The sequence below is a fragment of the Ambystoma mexicanum genome, chromosome 6q (assembly GCF_040938575.1).
Source record: "Ambystoma mexicanum isolate Mex_15411 chromosome 6q, UKY_AmexF1_1, whole genome shotgun sequence".
In the NCBI taxonomy this organism is placed as follows: domain Eukaryota; kingdom Metazoa; phylum Chordata; class Amphibia; order Caudata; family Ambystomatidae; genus Ambystoma; species Ambystoma mexicanum.
Window position 1 is genome coordinate 919,418,032 of NC_090937.1, and position 17,753 is coordinate 919,435,784.

The window sequence follows — 17,753 nt, forward strand, 5'->3', positions numbered from 1 at the left end:
TTTTCTCAAAATGGTTCCACTTGTCACACAGTTTTTACCTTGTTCTTCCTTCTTTTGCGACGGAATCTCAGAAGTTCCTTGTGCTGTCTCGATACAAAGTTTACAGCTGCGTATTCCAATAAGGCAGAGAAGACGAAGAGCAAACACACCGCCATCCAAATGTCAATAGCCTTCACATAGGACACCTGCACAAGAAACAATGGCAATATATCTGTAAGTGAGAAGAAGGACAGCGGAGGCAAACTAAATACAGCTCACTCAAATTACATTACAACATCTGCAACAGTAACCACAGATGTATGTACAACTCTAACCACAGTGGTATCTCTTAGAAATGGGCAGCGCTCGATTACAATAGGGCAGATGTTATTGGTTGGTGGAATAAAGCTCTATTTTTGTATTTCTTGTCAACCGAAAATGGCTGACATGCATATATTACACGGTTCGCGGTAGCGGGCGTGTAGTTATGGTTAAGTTGCTAGGAAGACCACTTTTTCGGCAGTCTATAACTTTGCTCCCCTGCAAATAAAGTATATGGGCCACTCTGAATTTTTCCGGCAAGTTTGGTGAGGTTTCGTGCAGAGGGTGGAAAAGTTATAGAGGGGTCTCAATTTTTTTTTCTTCCCATAGACTGAATAGGCAAAAACTTTGCGCACAGCTACAGGCCAAATGGCTGGACGGATTTGCACCAAATTTGCGACAGGAGAGGGGGCCTGGGTCCAAAAGCGTGCTTTTGTGTGTTTGATGGAAATCCAACCAGTACTTTTGTTACAAATAACTAAAATGTACATCTCAAAAAATGTGTTATATCTGGCTCCGCTCCTCTGACCCATTTCCCTGTTCACTCCGTGGACAAAAGGCTCATTGGCTTACAGTACAGCATGCTGTCGAAGAACTTCGGTGTTTGGCTGGAGAGAAGCGTGCTGTGCGTCAAAGTTTTTGGGAAACGCTGCCATGGTGTATCGGAGGACAGTGCGCCGCCGAAAGGAACTGACAAACATAATATACGGCATGTGGTGGTGGGAAGAGGGGATGGAAAAAGTGGGTGAGAGAGAAGTGGTTCATCATAAATATGTGATTATTAGGTGGATGAAGACGGTGGTGTGTCTGCAGTATCCATGCATAAAGCGCCAATTTGCGGGTCTCTGCACAGCCACCTTCCATGTGTGCTGCATGCAGGCAGGCTTCATTACGGCATGATAGTTGGTGCAGGGACCTATTTCCGTGGTGACTGGTGGGAGCTCAATTGCAGAAGGGGAATGCATTGCACATGACATGCACAGTATAAGATAGCGTGTACACCGGTGTGCTGCATGGATGGAGGCTTTGCAGTGACAACTACGTGCCGTGGTTGGAATTAGGTTTCACATTGTTCCCTTCTGTGTGTGATACGTCAGCATTGCATAGATGGTTGATTGCATGGGTGCGGTGCTTCTTAGCACATTCTACAGTGTTTAATCCATGGCTGCAGCTACTGGAGTGAACAGTTGTGCAGTGAGTCCACTGAGTGCAGTGTTACAATACTGACAGTATTGAAGAAGGTAGGGATGAAGTGCACCTTCTATGTGCATGGACTACAGTGTGTAAAGTGGGCGCAATTCTTCATTAGTGTGTGCACAGAAGCGGAAACGGACTAAACTGCATACTGCATTGGATTGCGTAGTGTCCATTGCGCAGAGTGGTGAATTCTTTACTGCAGTATGACATATTTCTTTTCTGTACTGAATAGAGAGCTGGGAGACGTACTATGTCAATGAAAGTGGGTATGGGTGCCGGAGGCTGTGTTATGTTTCCATGAATAGTTGTATTACGGTGTGGAGGGTTGGTAATAGTGGCAGTGTCTGTGATACATGTGTGCAGTGTGGTACGTGAACAGATGATGGTCTGCATGCCTGCATTATGTTGCGGTGGGTGTGGGCAAGGTCTAGACTATTGGGTGCATGGCCAAAGGCCGCAGGCCGTAGGCCATGCACCCAATAGTCTAGGCTTTGCTCACACCCACCGCAGCAATGCAGTTTGCACTGCATCTGCCACCGACTGCTCACCTTTACAGAATGGTTGTGGAGCACATTGTACACTTGATAGAGCACAAGAAGTCAGCTGACATGCAAATACCGTTTGTTGGTTGGGTTGGCAGTTACACCATTGTATGTGAATGAAAGTGGGTAGGGGTGTGGGAGGCTGTGTTAAGTTTGTAGATTCTGGTAGAAGGTGAATCTTTCCATGCATAGCCGTATGGCGGTGCATAGGTTGGGTAGGAGTGCTGGTGGCTGTGGTATGTGTGTGGATTGTGATACATGGCTTCATTATGTTGCAGTGGGTGTGGCCAAGGCCTAGACTATTGCGTGCATGGCCAAAGACCGTAGGCCGATGGCCATGCACCCAAAAGCAAAGGCCTTCACCGCACCCAATGAAGCAATACAGTTTTGACTACATCTCTCAGAGGGTGGTCACCTTCACAGAATGGTTGTGGAACACATTTTACTCTTCATAGAACACCAAAAGTCTGCTGACATGCATACATTCTTGGTTCCATGGGTGCGGTCATTGTTGGAACACCCTACGATTTTCGGTGTATGGCTGGAGATTGTGCAGTGAAAAGTCTTGCAGTGTGCCCAATGGATGCAGTGTTGGAACACTGTCAGTATACAAGGGGGTAGGGTTGAGGTAAATGTTCGATGTGCTTGGACATTTTGGTTTGTGCAACTTATGGGAGTAGGCCCAATGTTGTGAGGATTGTGCGGTTTCACTGCCAGTAACACTTTGTGAATGGAAGTGGGTAAGGGTGGCGGAGGCAGTGGTATGTTTGTGGAATCTGGTAACTGTCACATGTTTCCATGCATCGCTGTGTTATGGAGCTGGGGTTGGGTAGAAGTGCTGCTGGCTATCTTATGTTTGTGGATTGTGGTTCATGGCCACATGTTCTCATGCAAGGCTCCATTATGTTGTGATGGGTGTCGGCAAGCAGTAGACTCTTCTGTGCATGTTCAAAGGCATGGTGGGTGCCGCTCTGGACGATTTTGGATGTTGACATTGTGGGTTCTTCCCACACCTTTGTATGGAAGGTACTTTGGAAGCACACGCGAGGTGTACTCGGAGTGTTGAACAGTAAATATGGAGTGCTGTACGGAAATTATAGTGTTGTCTTCTTGGCTTTGATTGATGCATGCATACATGAATATTTCACAATCCTCAATGAGAGAGTGCTGGAAGAAGAACAGTGGAGAGGGGAGAAGGACTGCCCTGCTTTACTGGTGTGCAGCCCTCGCTGTAGCTGGGAAAGTGCACACACCACATCCTGCCATTCTTATCATGTGGGCATGCATATGGAACTGTGGGAATTATGGCATCATGTGTCAAAGGTGTGGTTCACAGGAAAGTGCGGTACTACTTTCTCCCAATAATCTCTGTGTAATGAGGTTGGTGGACATGGAGAGACTCACGGTGCTGATCGTGGTGATACATGTGTACAAGATCTGTACAGGTATGCCATGCAAAGAGGCGTTGCTGCTAAGTTTGGGTTGGAAGGAGTGGACGCTTTGTGGGCCAGTCTCGATGCATGCAGTTTGGGTGGGATGGTTCACCATTGCAGACATGTGGCCTCCATCGTTAGTGGTGAAGTTGTCGTGGTGCATTATGGAGGTCTACATTTGGGTTACATGTGGTATGGACATTTGCCCCGTCTCCTGAAGAAGTTGATGACTACACTGATGCAGAATGTTCCCACTGCCAATAGGCCGTTTTCTCACCCATTCCCCAAAAGGAGTATGGGACCATGCCAGTGTAGTTTGTCCCCAGCCACAGCTCAGAAGATGTCTTATGAACAGAAGCATGTCTGCATTTATGTGCACTGATGGCATGTTGTCAACCCACTATTAGAGCATGAATTTCCAAAACATACACTGCTTTCATGCAAATGGCATTTCTTTGGCCGCCATTGGCACTACCATTTTCTTGTACACTGTCTTGCCATTTTCAGGATGGGTGCCATGGAAATGGGACTGTGGAGTGAAAGACAAACCTAAATGAGGTTTGTGGTTGTGGTGTGTACGCAAAATGTGTAGTCAAAGGTCTTTTTGTACAAAGAAGTGCAGAAGGCTACGCTACGGTGGAAGTGGGCAAGGAAATGCCCAGGCATCCTGGGTGTATGCATGAACTATATGTACTTGTTTGAAGTTCATAACATGAACGCAATGGTGTTTGTGAGCTATCATTTCTGAAAAGTGTGCAGTAAGTGGGGTACTTCAGAAAACAAACCTATGCAGTGTACAAGGTAAGTGTCTGGCATCCTACCGTTATGAATTCTTTCTGTGTATGATATTATACGATGTGCAATTGTATGCTATGGCATGTGTAATACGCCTATGCACAGGTTTAGCAAAGCACAACGAGACAAGGGATGGGGGAACAGAGGGGAGACAGAGACAACAAACCTACTAGGCCAGGTGTGACTTACATCGCCCAAGTAAAGACAATAAGAAAAAATAACGAGCCAATTGTGCCAAGTGCAAGGATAAGTACACAGATCAGGTGGTGCAGGAACTGTTAGGGATACGGAAAACAGTCCACAAGTGTGGGGTTTGCTAGGAAGGCAGTGCAGGGGTTCACCTGGCATGGGGACGTGGCATGGGCCTGACATCAGAGTCGCCAGGTAACCAGTGCAGAATCAGTTTACGCCTGGCAGTCAGCTGGGGAGAGGAGGAGAAGAAGCAACGCAAAGGCACAGGCTTTGAGGTGCTTCCGGACCCAGCGATGGTTCTCCTCGAGTTTCAGGGAGGCTGTTGCAGAGCGAGGTCCCAGCCGAAACAAAACATCTACCACCAATGTGTTGCCTGCCAAAGCAAATGACCCTGAGCGTGTTGGAGGCAGATGAGGAAAGAGCTCGAGCACAGAGATATATAGTAAGTGAGAGTTAAAGGTACTGAGGTCCCAGGGCCCAGAAGGCCTTGTGCATAATGCAGAGGGTTTTCACCTTATTCCTCACAGCCACTGGGAGCTATTGCAGACATTTCAGTGCAGAGGAGATACCATCCCAAGTCACACAGTCCTCTTCTGGATGCTTTGCAGAGGGCGGAGAGTAGAAGCGGCCAGATTTAAAAAGAGCCTGTTCAATAGTGCATTCTAGCCACAAACACAGCTTTGCAGACAGAGACCTTTTGGAAACTTGCTTTAGATTGGTAAGATACATGCCATGCTGTTTTTGGTGGTGTTTCTGTATGATTTATGTAGGAGATGGGTTAGTAGGGGAAAACATTTTGTTGCATTGCCAGAAGGAAAGTAGAGGGCTCCTTTTTCGATATTACAATGTATGATATGGGTAAATGAAAACGTTGCAAGTACATACCACTGCCACTTGATGGTAGGGGTTGGGAAAAAAAGACAGTATGCTTTTAAAGAACGTAATGGACGCTCAGTGGCAGATACCATACGCAGAGGCACTTATAACCCAGTGGTAAACATACTGCAGAATAAGTTTTCATACCTCCATTTTATGGTGATGGGTGAGCATGTGGAGGCAAGTGGATGCACAAATCTTATAATCTTTTACTGAACTTTCTACTGCACATGCTTTTGAGTGACAGGACACTTGCATGCTGACAATGTAACGGTACCTATGAAGTGTTGTGCAGAACTGACAGTGTTAGATGCTAATGTCTTGGATGGCATTGGTGGAATCATGTGTGCCTATTTACCCATACCCAATGAGGTAGTGGTGGACAAAAGATAGTGGAAAGGGAAGAAGGACTGCTCCTGCTTTACTGGGGTATGGCCCTTGCGGTACTTTGGGAGGCACCCGTGTCATAATATTCACTTCTCACCATGTGGCCAATGGACTTTGGGGATTATCCAAACAGGTACTGTGGGTGTGGTTCACAGGAAGGGGCAGTCATACTGTTGTACATTACTATGCATAGTGAGGCTGGCTGATATGGCGAAACACATTGTCTTGACTTTGGGTGATGCCTTTGTGATAGATCAGCACAAGTATGCCCTGGAAAGACACTTTGATGGCAATTTCAGTTTGGAAGGAGTGGACGCATTGTGGAACGCTGTGTACGAGCACAGTTTCGCCGACATGCATGCACTTTGCAAAGACCTGGCCCCTTTTGCTACTGCTGATGTCATCGTCATCCACTACGGCGGCATGCATATGGGTTACGTGTCTTGTTTGGGTTTGTTCCGTCGACTGAAGAGGTTGCTAAATCTTGTGAAGAGGCTTTTTCCCACTGCCAAGGTGCTTTTCTCATCCATAACACCACGAAAAGTATGGGACAATGCTCCTGGATGTTGCTCTGAGCAAGAGACAGGAAGGTGTCTCATCAACAGAAGCATGTATACTTTTTGATCCACTGGTGGGATGTTCTTCTGCAACAATAACCTCACTAGTTGTGGAAATGCAGAATTTTTCAAAGCAAGTGGCATTTCGTTGTCACCCATTGGTAATGATGTTTTGTTTGTCCGTCTACAAGATGCGGTGAAGAGTTTACTGTAACAATGTGAGCATAAGAAAACACAAAATCAAATAAAAACCGAAAAAAGGTGTTTCTCTACAAACATCTAAAAAAAAAAAGGCTCTTTTCAGAGCTGCTCCTTACAACGAACTCCCCCTACCCTGGTTGCAAGTTATTCCCCCAGGCCTGCATGCAGCACAAAAGACAAATCCGAGGATTTTGAGGATGGCGGCCATGGAAAGGGGACTGTGGGGATTGTCCAATCAGGTGCTCAGATTGTGCGTCACAGGGAAGGGCGGCAATAAGAAGGACACTTGCTTTACTGGGGGATGGCCCTCGCAGTTCTTGGGGAAATTGCAACACCATATTAATATCACCAAAATACACATTGCAGTGAAACTAATTGAGGCTAGAAGGCAGTGAGAACAATCCAGATAAGGAAAAATATATATACCTCACTTTATTAATAAATATTAAAAACAGTACATATTCATACAGCAGTGCATCACGAAAAACACAAAAGACATCTGTCTATACAATAGGACATACAATAGGGAGAGTGGAGATTTTATCAGTCCTACTTTCACATTAGAAAAATTCGACTATAGCGGTTATATGTAAACGCTGTTAGAGAAAAAGAGTGTCGACATGTTTCGGCCAAAGGTCAGATTGGACACGTTCTCAAGTGTCCATTCAGGAACAAGTGAAATGGCCATCTTCAGGACAAAAATGTCTTTATAATGAGGCTGATGTGTAGTTTAGATGAGACATCATGGATCTAATTCCACTGGGTCGGGTGTGCTGGAGTCTCAGAATTATTTTACATACGTCTGGCGGCACACTGGCAGCAAAAATCATAGAATCTATGGCAAAGTTCACCACGTCAGTTGGTTTCGTCACCAGCGCCCTTTCCACTGTGTGTTAACACTGCGTCATTTAATTCTGGAAAGGAGCTGCATGGATGGATCAAAAGTGACCACAACAAAAGGTGGAGGTGTACACCCCTCTCAGAAGGCTCATAATATATCTGCCGTGAGAGGCAAAGTAGCAGCCCCTTGTATTAGTTACACTTGAAACTGCGTCTGAGCGTCCGATTGAAATGCTGGGACATGTGTCCAGTATGAAGCAATAATACGAAGTCCGTAGGGATCTGGGCCTCGGAGGTTCAGAGATCACTCGTCCGCTTCGGGTGCTGGCTAAACTCCAACTGAGTTGCTAATATGGTGTTGCTAAGTTGTATGTGAAGATAATCGGTCAATCTCTACCACCCCTCGGGTCGCAGTAGTGAGGGGTTTTCAATTCTCTGTGCTTGATGCACCTTTTTTGCTCCCTGATAAATGGCCCGTTTTGAGAATTGCTTCCCCAAAAACAAAAATTTGGGATTTTGCCCTTTATTTGTATACTTTGTTCCCGTGTGTGCCATCAACTGAAGTAGTTGATGAAAGCAGTGAAGCACATTTTTCCCACTGCCAAGATGCTTTTCGCATGTATATCACAGAGAATAGTACGGGACTATTCCAATGATTACTGGAGGTCGGAAGGTGTCTCATCAACAGAAGCATGTGTGACTTCTTCAGTGCTGCTGGGATGTTCTCCTGTGCGAATGAGAACATTGGTTCTCAATATATACACCTTTTCAAAGCTAATGGAATGTCTTTGTCGACCAGTGGCAATGATATTTAGTTTCACAATCTACAGGCTGCAGTGAAGACCCTATTGTAAGAATGTGAGCTGAAGTACAAAACACAAAAATACTTATAAAATCCACCAAAAAAGGTGTTTCTATGGAAGCACCTTTACAAAGAAAACAACAAAAAAGGCTCTTTTCAGAGCCACCACAACTAACGATGTCTGCTACCCTGGTTGAAATGTATTCCCCACTTCCGCATGCACACAGCACGAAAAGTCTGCAAACATCGCTATAGTTGCAGGGTTGCACGTGTTGCATACGCCCCTTTTGCAGATGAAGGCCATACAAATGGGCCTGTAGAGGCTAGGGGATTGGTCAATAAGGTTTCTGGGTGTGGCATGTACACACAGACTGTGGTACACAGTGTATTTGTCGACAGAAATTCAGAGGGTGCAGTTATTGCTGTGTGTTTCACAAGCCACAGCGTACGGCTTTTGGGGAGTTCTAAATGCATTGCTTCAAAGTGAATGTAAAACACTGTGCAGTGGCTGCTCATTTTGGATTCTATCATGTGGATGTGTACTGCTATGGAGTACCTACAATGAAGTGACTGATTTTGGTTTGTCTGTGTGACACTTTGGTGACGCACGATCATGCCGACATTATTGTTCTTCATTGTGGAGGGAAAATTGCACAGCATGTTACACGAGTTTTAGTGCCGTTTGTGATGAAGGAGGCACCTGCCCAGGTCATGCGTCTGTTTCCGATCTCCTGCATGACTTTCTATTGCATTCCGCAGAGACTGATGTGGAAGCATTATTTTTCATTTGGCCCGCCAACGGAGAAAGCGAGGTACATTGTGAAGAAATCTATTTGTGCCTTTCTATGACATATGCCAATTGCGTACTTCACACATGGGATTATGAAGTTTCACAGCACGAACAGCTTTCCCCAACAATAACGTTCATCTTACTATTCCTGCTATCCCGATTTTTGCGCGCCCTACCCAAATAGCTGCCCTTCTTGAAAGTAGTGGAAGAATTTTTGTAGTAAGTGTTGCGCACGTAAACTCTTCAAAACGCTCTGCAACACGTAAAGAAACCTCTTTCTACAGTGAACCCCTTTGTACCCGATTCCACTACAGTGTTTTGCACAGTGTCATTCCTCCCTTTATTTTGCACACATTGTGTGGAGCGTATACGGTGCGCCGCGCCCTGCTTCCGTTCACTGGCATTTGTGATGTCATTATTGCTGTCATGGGTCTTAGCAGTGTACAGTGGTGGCACGAGTTATGGTTGCTTAGTTTACCATAACTGGCGAATTTCTGAGGTTTTCTGGTTTTACTTGTAATCATCGTATGGATAGGTTGTTGTTAGTGCAAAGTAACTGTAAAGTTCCTGTAACAAAAATGTTTGCACTGAAGTTGCTAGGTTGTTCTTAGGGCAACTGAAGCACAACGTCCCTTCACCAATGTTTTATCACTGAATTTGATAGGTTTATAGTAGGCCACTTTAACCAGACCCTTCCTTTAGCATAGTTTTCTCAGTAAAGGGGATAGGTTTGTAGTAGTGCAACTTAATCATAACGTCCCTTTAACAATGTTTTTTGTTAGTGAATATATATATATATATATACGTATAGACAATGGTTTCTAGGAGTGGGTGCTTTGGTCCCTTGGCTTGGATCTGGCAAGTCTAAATCAAATGCCTAGAAACAAATACATATATTTTGATATTTATTTTGAGCCTTAGGAAACTTCTCAGCATGGAACATTTGCAAAATGAGTTCATACTGTACGGTTCGTGTATTGCTGAAGTTGATCACTGATCCTCAGACGAAATGATAAATGAGCCGATCCACCCATTATATGTATCAGTTTTATTATGGGGGTCATTTGCTAAAGATCAGTTGTCCAAGACACAAGCCTGTCGCCTAAGTGTACAATTTGTGTTGGGGATATTAGTTTGCAAGGCACGGTTTGGTCTTACAAAATGTAATCAATATTTTTATGGAAATAGAAAACGAAACATGCAAAACAAATGTGATGACATGATACTTTTCAGCATTAAAGTTCCTATATGTCATGAGTGTGAACTTCAGGCTTTTTTTTGGTTCTCTGTGAAAGTCGGTGCAGTTTGCTCATTGTTTTCAGGAAAATGTTCAGTCATTGCACAGATTGCGTGTACAGTTGGACTCCGTTGCTGTTTCTCAGGGTCCCTGCACCATTGGCTCATTCGTTGGAATGGGAAAGAATCATACGTTTCAGGGAATGTATAGGCATGTAGAGGTATTCCGGGTATGCAGTAATAAAATCATGGCAAAAATGTCGCCTTTACAACAAATTGCTGCAAAAATGCTGTGGTTTGACATGGTAAAGGTGTACCCCATTATACCACTTAAGTGGGGCGGGGGTGTGTCCCGCTCACCTTAAATGGTATAATGGGTCTGGTGGTTGCGGGGGTGTCCCCCGCATCCTTTACATGTATTGCAGCGGCAAAACCACTGCCATTTTGCAGCAATATTTTGTGTAAACAGCATTTTTTGCAGCGATTTTAACACATGGAAACGGCATTCCGTGCAACATATGATCCATCCCCATTCCAACAAATCAGCCAATCTTACATCGACCCCACAAAATAACACTGAACAATATTGAAATTCTTATTGCTTTGTGTGCTAATTGAAGCACCACAAAGCCTATCACATAACCTAAACCACCACTGGTAAAGCACCACTTGCTGAGATTATTACTCGGCCAGGAGGTTACCAATATCAGTGTTTACATTATTGCCAAACAGTAGTATTGGATTACTAATGGCGGCAAATAATACAAAAGGTAATTACCTCCGATGGTAAAATATGTCACATACAAAGCATATTTTTGGTTGTTTTTGAGTTAAAGAACTATTGTCTAGATTCCAATGTATCACCAGCAGTAGATAACAATGGCCATAAAATACATAACATTTAGAGACCGACACAGTGCCTCCCAGGCCCTGACACATCCTAAATCATCACCTTAACATTTTGGAACACCACCGTTCTACACTGCAGTTAGAAGCGGATAGTTTCGAGTTCAGATGTGTTCATGATCTGCGTGTGCAACATTTTATTTCTGTTGGTACCCAAAACCATGTTAGGAGTTATTGTATTCTGTGTGGGGGATTACCAATGGTAATGCATGTATATCTGGTATCCATTTTAGACCAGGCACTAATCACTTTTTTCCGTACTGGATGGTTTTATATCCCTGGCGGTAGCTGCCCTTTTTGTAATGGGCCCTGTATGTCTTGGGTAATTTATTTGCAGATGAACTTGATTCTTCCGAAATGTAAATTAATTATACCATTTTTGAGCTAAAACTGATTCTATAGTTGAAATGTTGAAACCAAGGAGGATGTCCGACTTGCTCGGACAAGTACCTGTCTAACATGAAAAGTGCAAGGCTAATCATTCATTTTTTATGCATAGCTTTGGGAAGCCTGCTACGGATTACAAAAAAGACTTTTGAAAACTTTACATCAGGAAGCAAAAAAATAAAAAAAAATAAAAACATACTTTACATGAGGAGTTCATGTTTGTCCTTGCTTAAACCACCTAACACAATTAACATCTGCTTGTAAACAGCTTTGAAATGTATACTGTTTCTTTGAAGCATATCAGCTGACTTCGTGTAAGCACCAATGCGACCACAGGCAAGGCAAATAGCCTGAAGAAAACCAGGGAAAGAGCACAGAAGCTCTGCACTGTGCAAAGCAGATTAGATTGCATAGCCATGAAAACATTCATGCTAACTTGTACCATGTCATTTGTTAGGTGCACACTCAGTCCTGCATTTATCTCTGCATTCTGGCTTAATTTTGGGGCTTGCAGTACTAGAATTATAACGGGAAATGAAAAACTACAAGTCCGAGAAAGCAACATAAAGTGAGGACTGGATGAGAATCTACTGAATGACATGGGACATGTTAGTATATACGCAGAAACTACCGATGCTCGTGTTTGATCAGTAGGTTGAGGTGCACAATGGGGTCAACCTCTCATTCTGCATGCATACTTTCCACAGTGGCGTAACACAAGATCAGGGGCCCCCCCTGCGAGCCATGCTGAGGGGGCCCCCCAACTCGCCAACAAATCTCGGGTCGCGCCACACTCTGGGCCGGCCTAGATTACTGCGCTTGCACAATACTCACTAATGTGCTGCTGAAGGGCTATGCCACACACTGCACTAAGAGAAAGATAAAAATAAGTGTTTTAATGCCATATACAGCACACTTTCTGAGAAAAAGTGGTTAAAAAGCCACAGTGTTTGCTATTGTTTTGTACGGTAACACCAATCCAATACATGAACATGAATGCTTTGCTATTAAAAATGCCATGCCACAAATAAAATATATTCAACTGGCAGTACAATGTGGACCAGTGTAGACACATAATAATATTACAGTAAAGCATGCCAGGCCACATTAAGACATACCTAGACTGGTTGCACCAAAATGCTAGTCGAAGCAATAAGACTCATCAAGAAGAGAGCACACATTCAAGCCTGCGTCTCTGCGTTCTCTAAAAATACTGCCAAACTCTTTAAAATCTGCAAGGAACTGGTCAATCCTGTTGCAGTCTCTATCCCTCCAGTTCCCTCAATAGGCCCTCTGTATGGCTTTGGCCTCTCACTTCTCTGCTAAAACTCACAACATCCTGTCCACTATCTTCTCTTCCTCTCCCTCTTCCTCTCTCGGCCCTCTTTGGCATTATCTCTCTCTCCTCCTCCTCTTTCTTTCTTACACCTGGCAAGGTTTCTAGACAAGTCCCATCTGTGGAAGTGTCATCGAAACAGGTGCTTGCCTGCTCCTCCAGAACAATCAAGGCCCACATTGACACCCTTGATCTAGCCTTGGCCGATTTCTGTAATAATTATTTTGCCACTGGAACTTTCCCCTCTCCCAAACTCTTGGAAAAGTTGGCCATCTCCCAGCTTACTCTCCACCCTGAATCTGTTGGTTGTCTCCATGACCATCAGTCTGGCTGAAGAGCTGCCAGAGGCACAGAAACTGGTCTCCTGAACACCTGTGAAGATCTGAACTCTAACCTTGATTCCAGCATTCCTTCTGTCCTCATCCTCCTTGAACTTTCCTCTGCTTTCGACACGGTCAACCACACCATGCTGTTCAATCGATTCCGTGAGATGAGATCCTGGGCATCATGCATCAGGCCCTGGAGTGGCTGACCTCCTTCCTCTTGGACCGCAACTCCCAGGTCCAACTTGGTTCCTTTCACTCTGCCACCTCTCTCTACCTGTGGTGTTCCCCAGGGCCCTATCCTCTCACCCTGGGTTTTGAACCTCTACTTGTCCCCTTTGGCCCACCTGATCTCTACCTTCTCCTCTAACTTTCAGTGTTATGCGGATGACACTCAGCTTTCATTTAGGCTAGCCTCAGCCTACTCTCCTCTCTCGCTCATTACTGGCGTCATCTTCAACTCCACTCTCTCTTTCTCTCTTCACATTTTGGACATCGCCAAGAAGTCCTACTACCAGCTGCACCTCTTCAAAGGGACTCTTCCCTTCCTCACTTTCCCCCAGAAGCTCACTGTCTCCAGAGCTCTGGTTCTCTCAAGGTTGGACTACTGCAACAGCCACTTTCTCAATCTGCCTTCCTCTACTCTCCGCCCTCTGCAACTAATACAGAACAGGACTGCGAGACTTGTCCTTGGTCTCAAGCCCAAAGACTGTATCACTCCAGCCATGAAATCTCCCCACTGGCTGCCGGTGGCTGCAAGGATCAAGTTCAAGACTCTTTGCATTGTCCACAAGGCTTTCTGGGGCTCGGATCTGCACTACATCCAACTCTCTCTTCCAAAATACCTTCCTTCTCAAGCCTAAAGGTTAGATACTTCTCCAGGTAGAGAGTGTGGGAGGGGGGGTAGATCCCTCTCCCCTGCAGGTGCCTCCCTCTGAAATGGCTCCCCTGCCCTTCCCAAACTTTAGCCGGACCACCTGGAGTTCCAGAAGCAGTTCCAAATGTTCCTCTTCTCATCTGCTTTCTCTCTCTCCCTCCCCTGCTGACCTACCTTTCTGCTGTACCAACTGGTTGCTTGGTTACCCTCAGTCTCACTGAGTCCAGGCTCTTTCTTGATCAGTCACCCTTGCACTGCCTCCAGGCCAACCACGCAGTTAGGGGCTGTAACTGTAACCCTGCAGCCCCTTGTTCTCCTTGCAATACCTAGAGCCGTGCTGCCCTCGCTGCACTTACTCAGAGCATTGCTGCCCTGTTTTCCCCTCCTCCCCTCTCCCTTCCACTTCCCCCTCCCTTTTCCCTTGCACTTCTTGTTCTCGCACTTGCAGAATCTGAATGACACAAGGCTTAGTAAGATAATTTGTCTTGTCCTACCTCTATTTTCCTTCCCTTGTCTTGTCTTGTAACTAAAAACACTTGTGTACAGGTATATTATATATGATTTACCATATCATATCATATAATTTTATCACAGATGCCCAGAATAATATACAGTGCCTCGTTAAGAACCGGCTAGACTGGCAGAACCCAAAATGCCAGTCTAGCCAGGTAATAACACTTAGCAGGACTGCTTTATCAGAAATGCCCAGTTGAAAAAAGTCATACCAAACTGAGGAATGAATAGACTGACTGCACCAAAATGCCACTAATACCACATATCATGCCTGCTTAACATGGACATGGACGGCCATTATGATTTATTGCACAATCCCAACCCCCCACACATCCCCTCTCCCTCCCATCCCCTGTCCCTACCACCAAAATCAGCTCATTGGCCCAGAATTACCTTCACGTCCCTCTTCCTTGTCCCAGTGCTTAACGTATGAGGCTCCATGCCTCATAGGTAAGTACTGGGATGAGGACGAGTGGGACTAGGAGTAATGAAGATTACAGATAGCAAGTCAGGCATTACCTTCATGTACCTCTACCTCATCCCAAGTACGGCCTCATACACAAGTACTGAGATGAGGAAGAATAGGGCTAGGAGTAATAAAGATTACCAATAAGTAATCAAGGCATTGAACACAAGTAGTGGTGCAACACCATTAAGCTGACTGGGCTTCAACACTCTTCACCACCCACCCCCCTAAAATTGCGGGTATGTTGACTTGACCAGGCTGAAGTACAGGTTAGTTGCCGGACAGAAAAGGACACAGATGTTAAATGGGACCTGGGTTTCACTCTTAACAAGGGCCCTACGCAGCAATTTCTAATGCACAGCATTTCACTGTTAGTACGTGCATTCAAATGTCAAATTTTTTAAGCAACTGAAATTGTGAAGTGGGTTTAGTACTTGCATGCCAGGAGAGTGATTGGAAGGGTAGAGAGGGAACAGGAGACCAGTCATTGTCACAGAAGTCCATAAATGGGTGCTTTCAGACTTAAAGGAGAGAGTTAACTGCTTGTAACATTGAAGCTGCACTAGAATAGTCTCATTAAAATGTGCAAAGAAGTTAGATTCCCCCACAGAAATAAGTTTGCTCCTCCTCACCACACGTGAAGTTAGCGCCTCTCCAAACATTAGAAGGTTTAGCCCCCCTAAAATGTAGGTTTTGTTGCACCCCTGAACACAAGTACACACACCATTCACCATGTATACACAAGCACACCCAGCCATCCATTCATTTAAGTGTGCACTCTTTCACCATTCAGGCACACCCAGGCAGCCACCCATACTTTTAGGTGTGCACCCTTTCACTATACAGGCACACCCAGGCAGCCACCCGTACATTTAAGTGTGCACCCTTTTACCATACAGGCACCCCCAGGCAGCCACCCATATATTTAAGTGTGCATCCTTTCACCGTACACACATTTAAGTGTGCAGCCTTTCACCATACAGGCACACCCAGGCAGCCACCCATACATTTAGGTGCGCACCCTTTTACCATACAGGCACCCCCAGGCAGCCACTCATACATGTAAGTGTGCATCCTTTCACCGTACACACATTTAAGTGTGCAGCCTTTCACCATACAGGCACACCCAGGCAGCCACCCATACATTTAAGTGTGCACCCTTTCACTGTACACGCACACATGCATACCCAGCCACCCATACATTTGTGTGCACTCTTTCACCATACACTCACACACGCACACGTCATGGGATTAAGGGAAGTCATAATACTTCAAAAATAAATTGTTCCTTCTTGAAGTCACTCTGACTTCATAAAGAAATTATTTCTGTTAAGGACTGAAACATATGGAAATAATTTCTTTATGAAGGCAGAGTGACTTCAAAAATAAACTATTCATTTTTGAAGTCATAATGCTTCCTCCACCCCATGACATGAAGGCCTCCAGCCTAGGGTCTTCATGCCATGGAGTGGGGGTAGACCCCGGACTTCAAAAAGAAAGTTTCTTTTTGTATTCACTCTGCCTTCATAAAGAAATTATTTCTGTTACAAAAATAATGTCTCTATAAATGCATAGTGAATTCAAAAAGAAATGTATAAAAAAATAATTGAAATAAATATTTCTTTTTACTCCAAGTGAGGCCCCCACACAGGACATGAGGGTGCATGGCCAGTGACTTTCCAGTGTCTGCATGTAGAGCATTATTTCATGTCAAAGGGGATGAGTGATGGAGAGCATCCAGATTTATATCAGTATAGCTTGCCATCCTATTACTGTTCGGAAGGTGTTGTCTTATATTTTAAAACACACAAAATAAAATCAGAAGTCCCAATAACCATTCCAGGAATGGGTGGGTGTGGGGGGTTGGGAAGCACTATATTTCGGAAACCAGATGATACATAGTGTGGGGTCATTGGAGGGTGTTACCCCATAATGGGACATTGGTGTGTATTGCCCATTTAACTGTGGGCCTATTGCCCCTTTAAGGAAACGAGTCATGACGTTGACAATAAAAGGGGCTCTACTGGCACGTGAGAGGCAGTGCAGCAGAGCCCCAGGAAGTGGCAACTCTGACTCGTGTAGTCTTTTGTCTTTGTTCTGCCGTGTGACCATGACCCATTGTCGCAGCCCCGGCCTCGGTGCCCACAGATCCGAGGCTGCTGTCAGCTGGGTGCCCCCAGCTCCTGTATCCGAGTCCGGTGAGCCGGATGCCGCAGGGTGCCCCGTGAGGTCCCTCTGCAGTGTGAGCACAGCTACATTGTGTTCCAGGTGATCCTGGTATTCTGCATGACCCGCCCTGGTGCCTGTGGGTGGGTTGCCACATTGGTGACGAGGGACGGTGGTCCGGACCCATGCTGGGAGCCTCTGTGTTCTTTTTTAATTTTGCCCAGCGAAGCAGCATCAGCCGCATGTGAGTAGGAGGCCTGCAGCGGCTGCATATGTGGAGGATGTAACATCGGCCACGGAGGTGAATATGCGTAGCGCTGAGGCCAGTTGGTGACTCCCTGCTGTCCCCGGAGGGTGAAGACCATACAAAACCGCAATTATCGGTAGATAAGTGCACACCCTCCATTCATTAGAAAAACAGTTCATGCGTGAAAACGCCAGAAAATCCCTTCCAAAAAGATAGGCCTACATGAAGGGCATATATTATAGGCAAATAACTAGATGTTTAAAGTTAATTTATTCCATTTATTAGTTAAATCTCATTGTGGAAAACCATTTGCAAGAAAAACCCACATGTAACACACTGACATATCAGGAGGGAGAAGAAGCATGGAGGAGCAGCTGGTCCTCA

General features: G+C 45.2%; 1 protein-coding gene across 1 annotated transcript in view; it reads right to left on the minus strand.

Annotated features, from left to right (window-relative positions):
* GLRA3 (glycine receptor alpha 3) overlaps positions 1-17,753 on the minus strand; it is a 1,169,276-nt gene that overhangs the window by 177,596 nt on the left and 973,927 nt on the right. Inside the window, exon 8 of the mRNA XM_069631437.1 lies at positions 39-185. Coding sequence (XP_069487538.1) covers positions 39-185 — 147 coding nt within the window. The remainder of the gene's footprint in view (positions 1-38; positions 186-17,753) is intronic.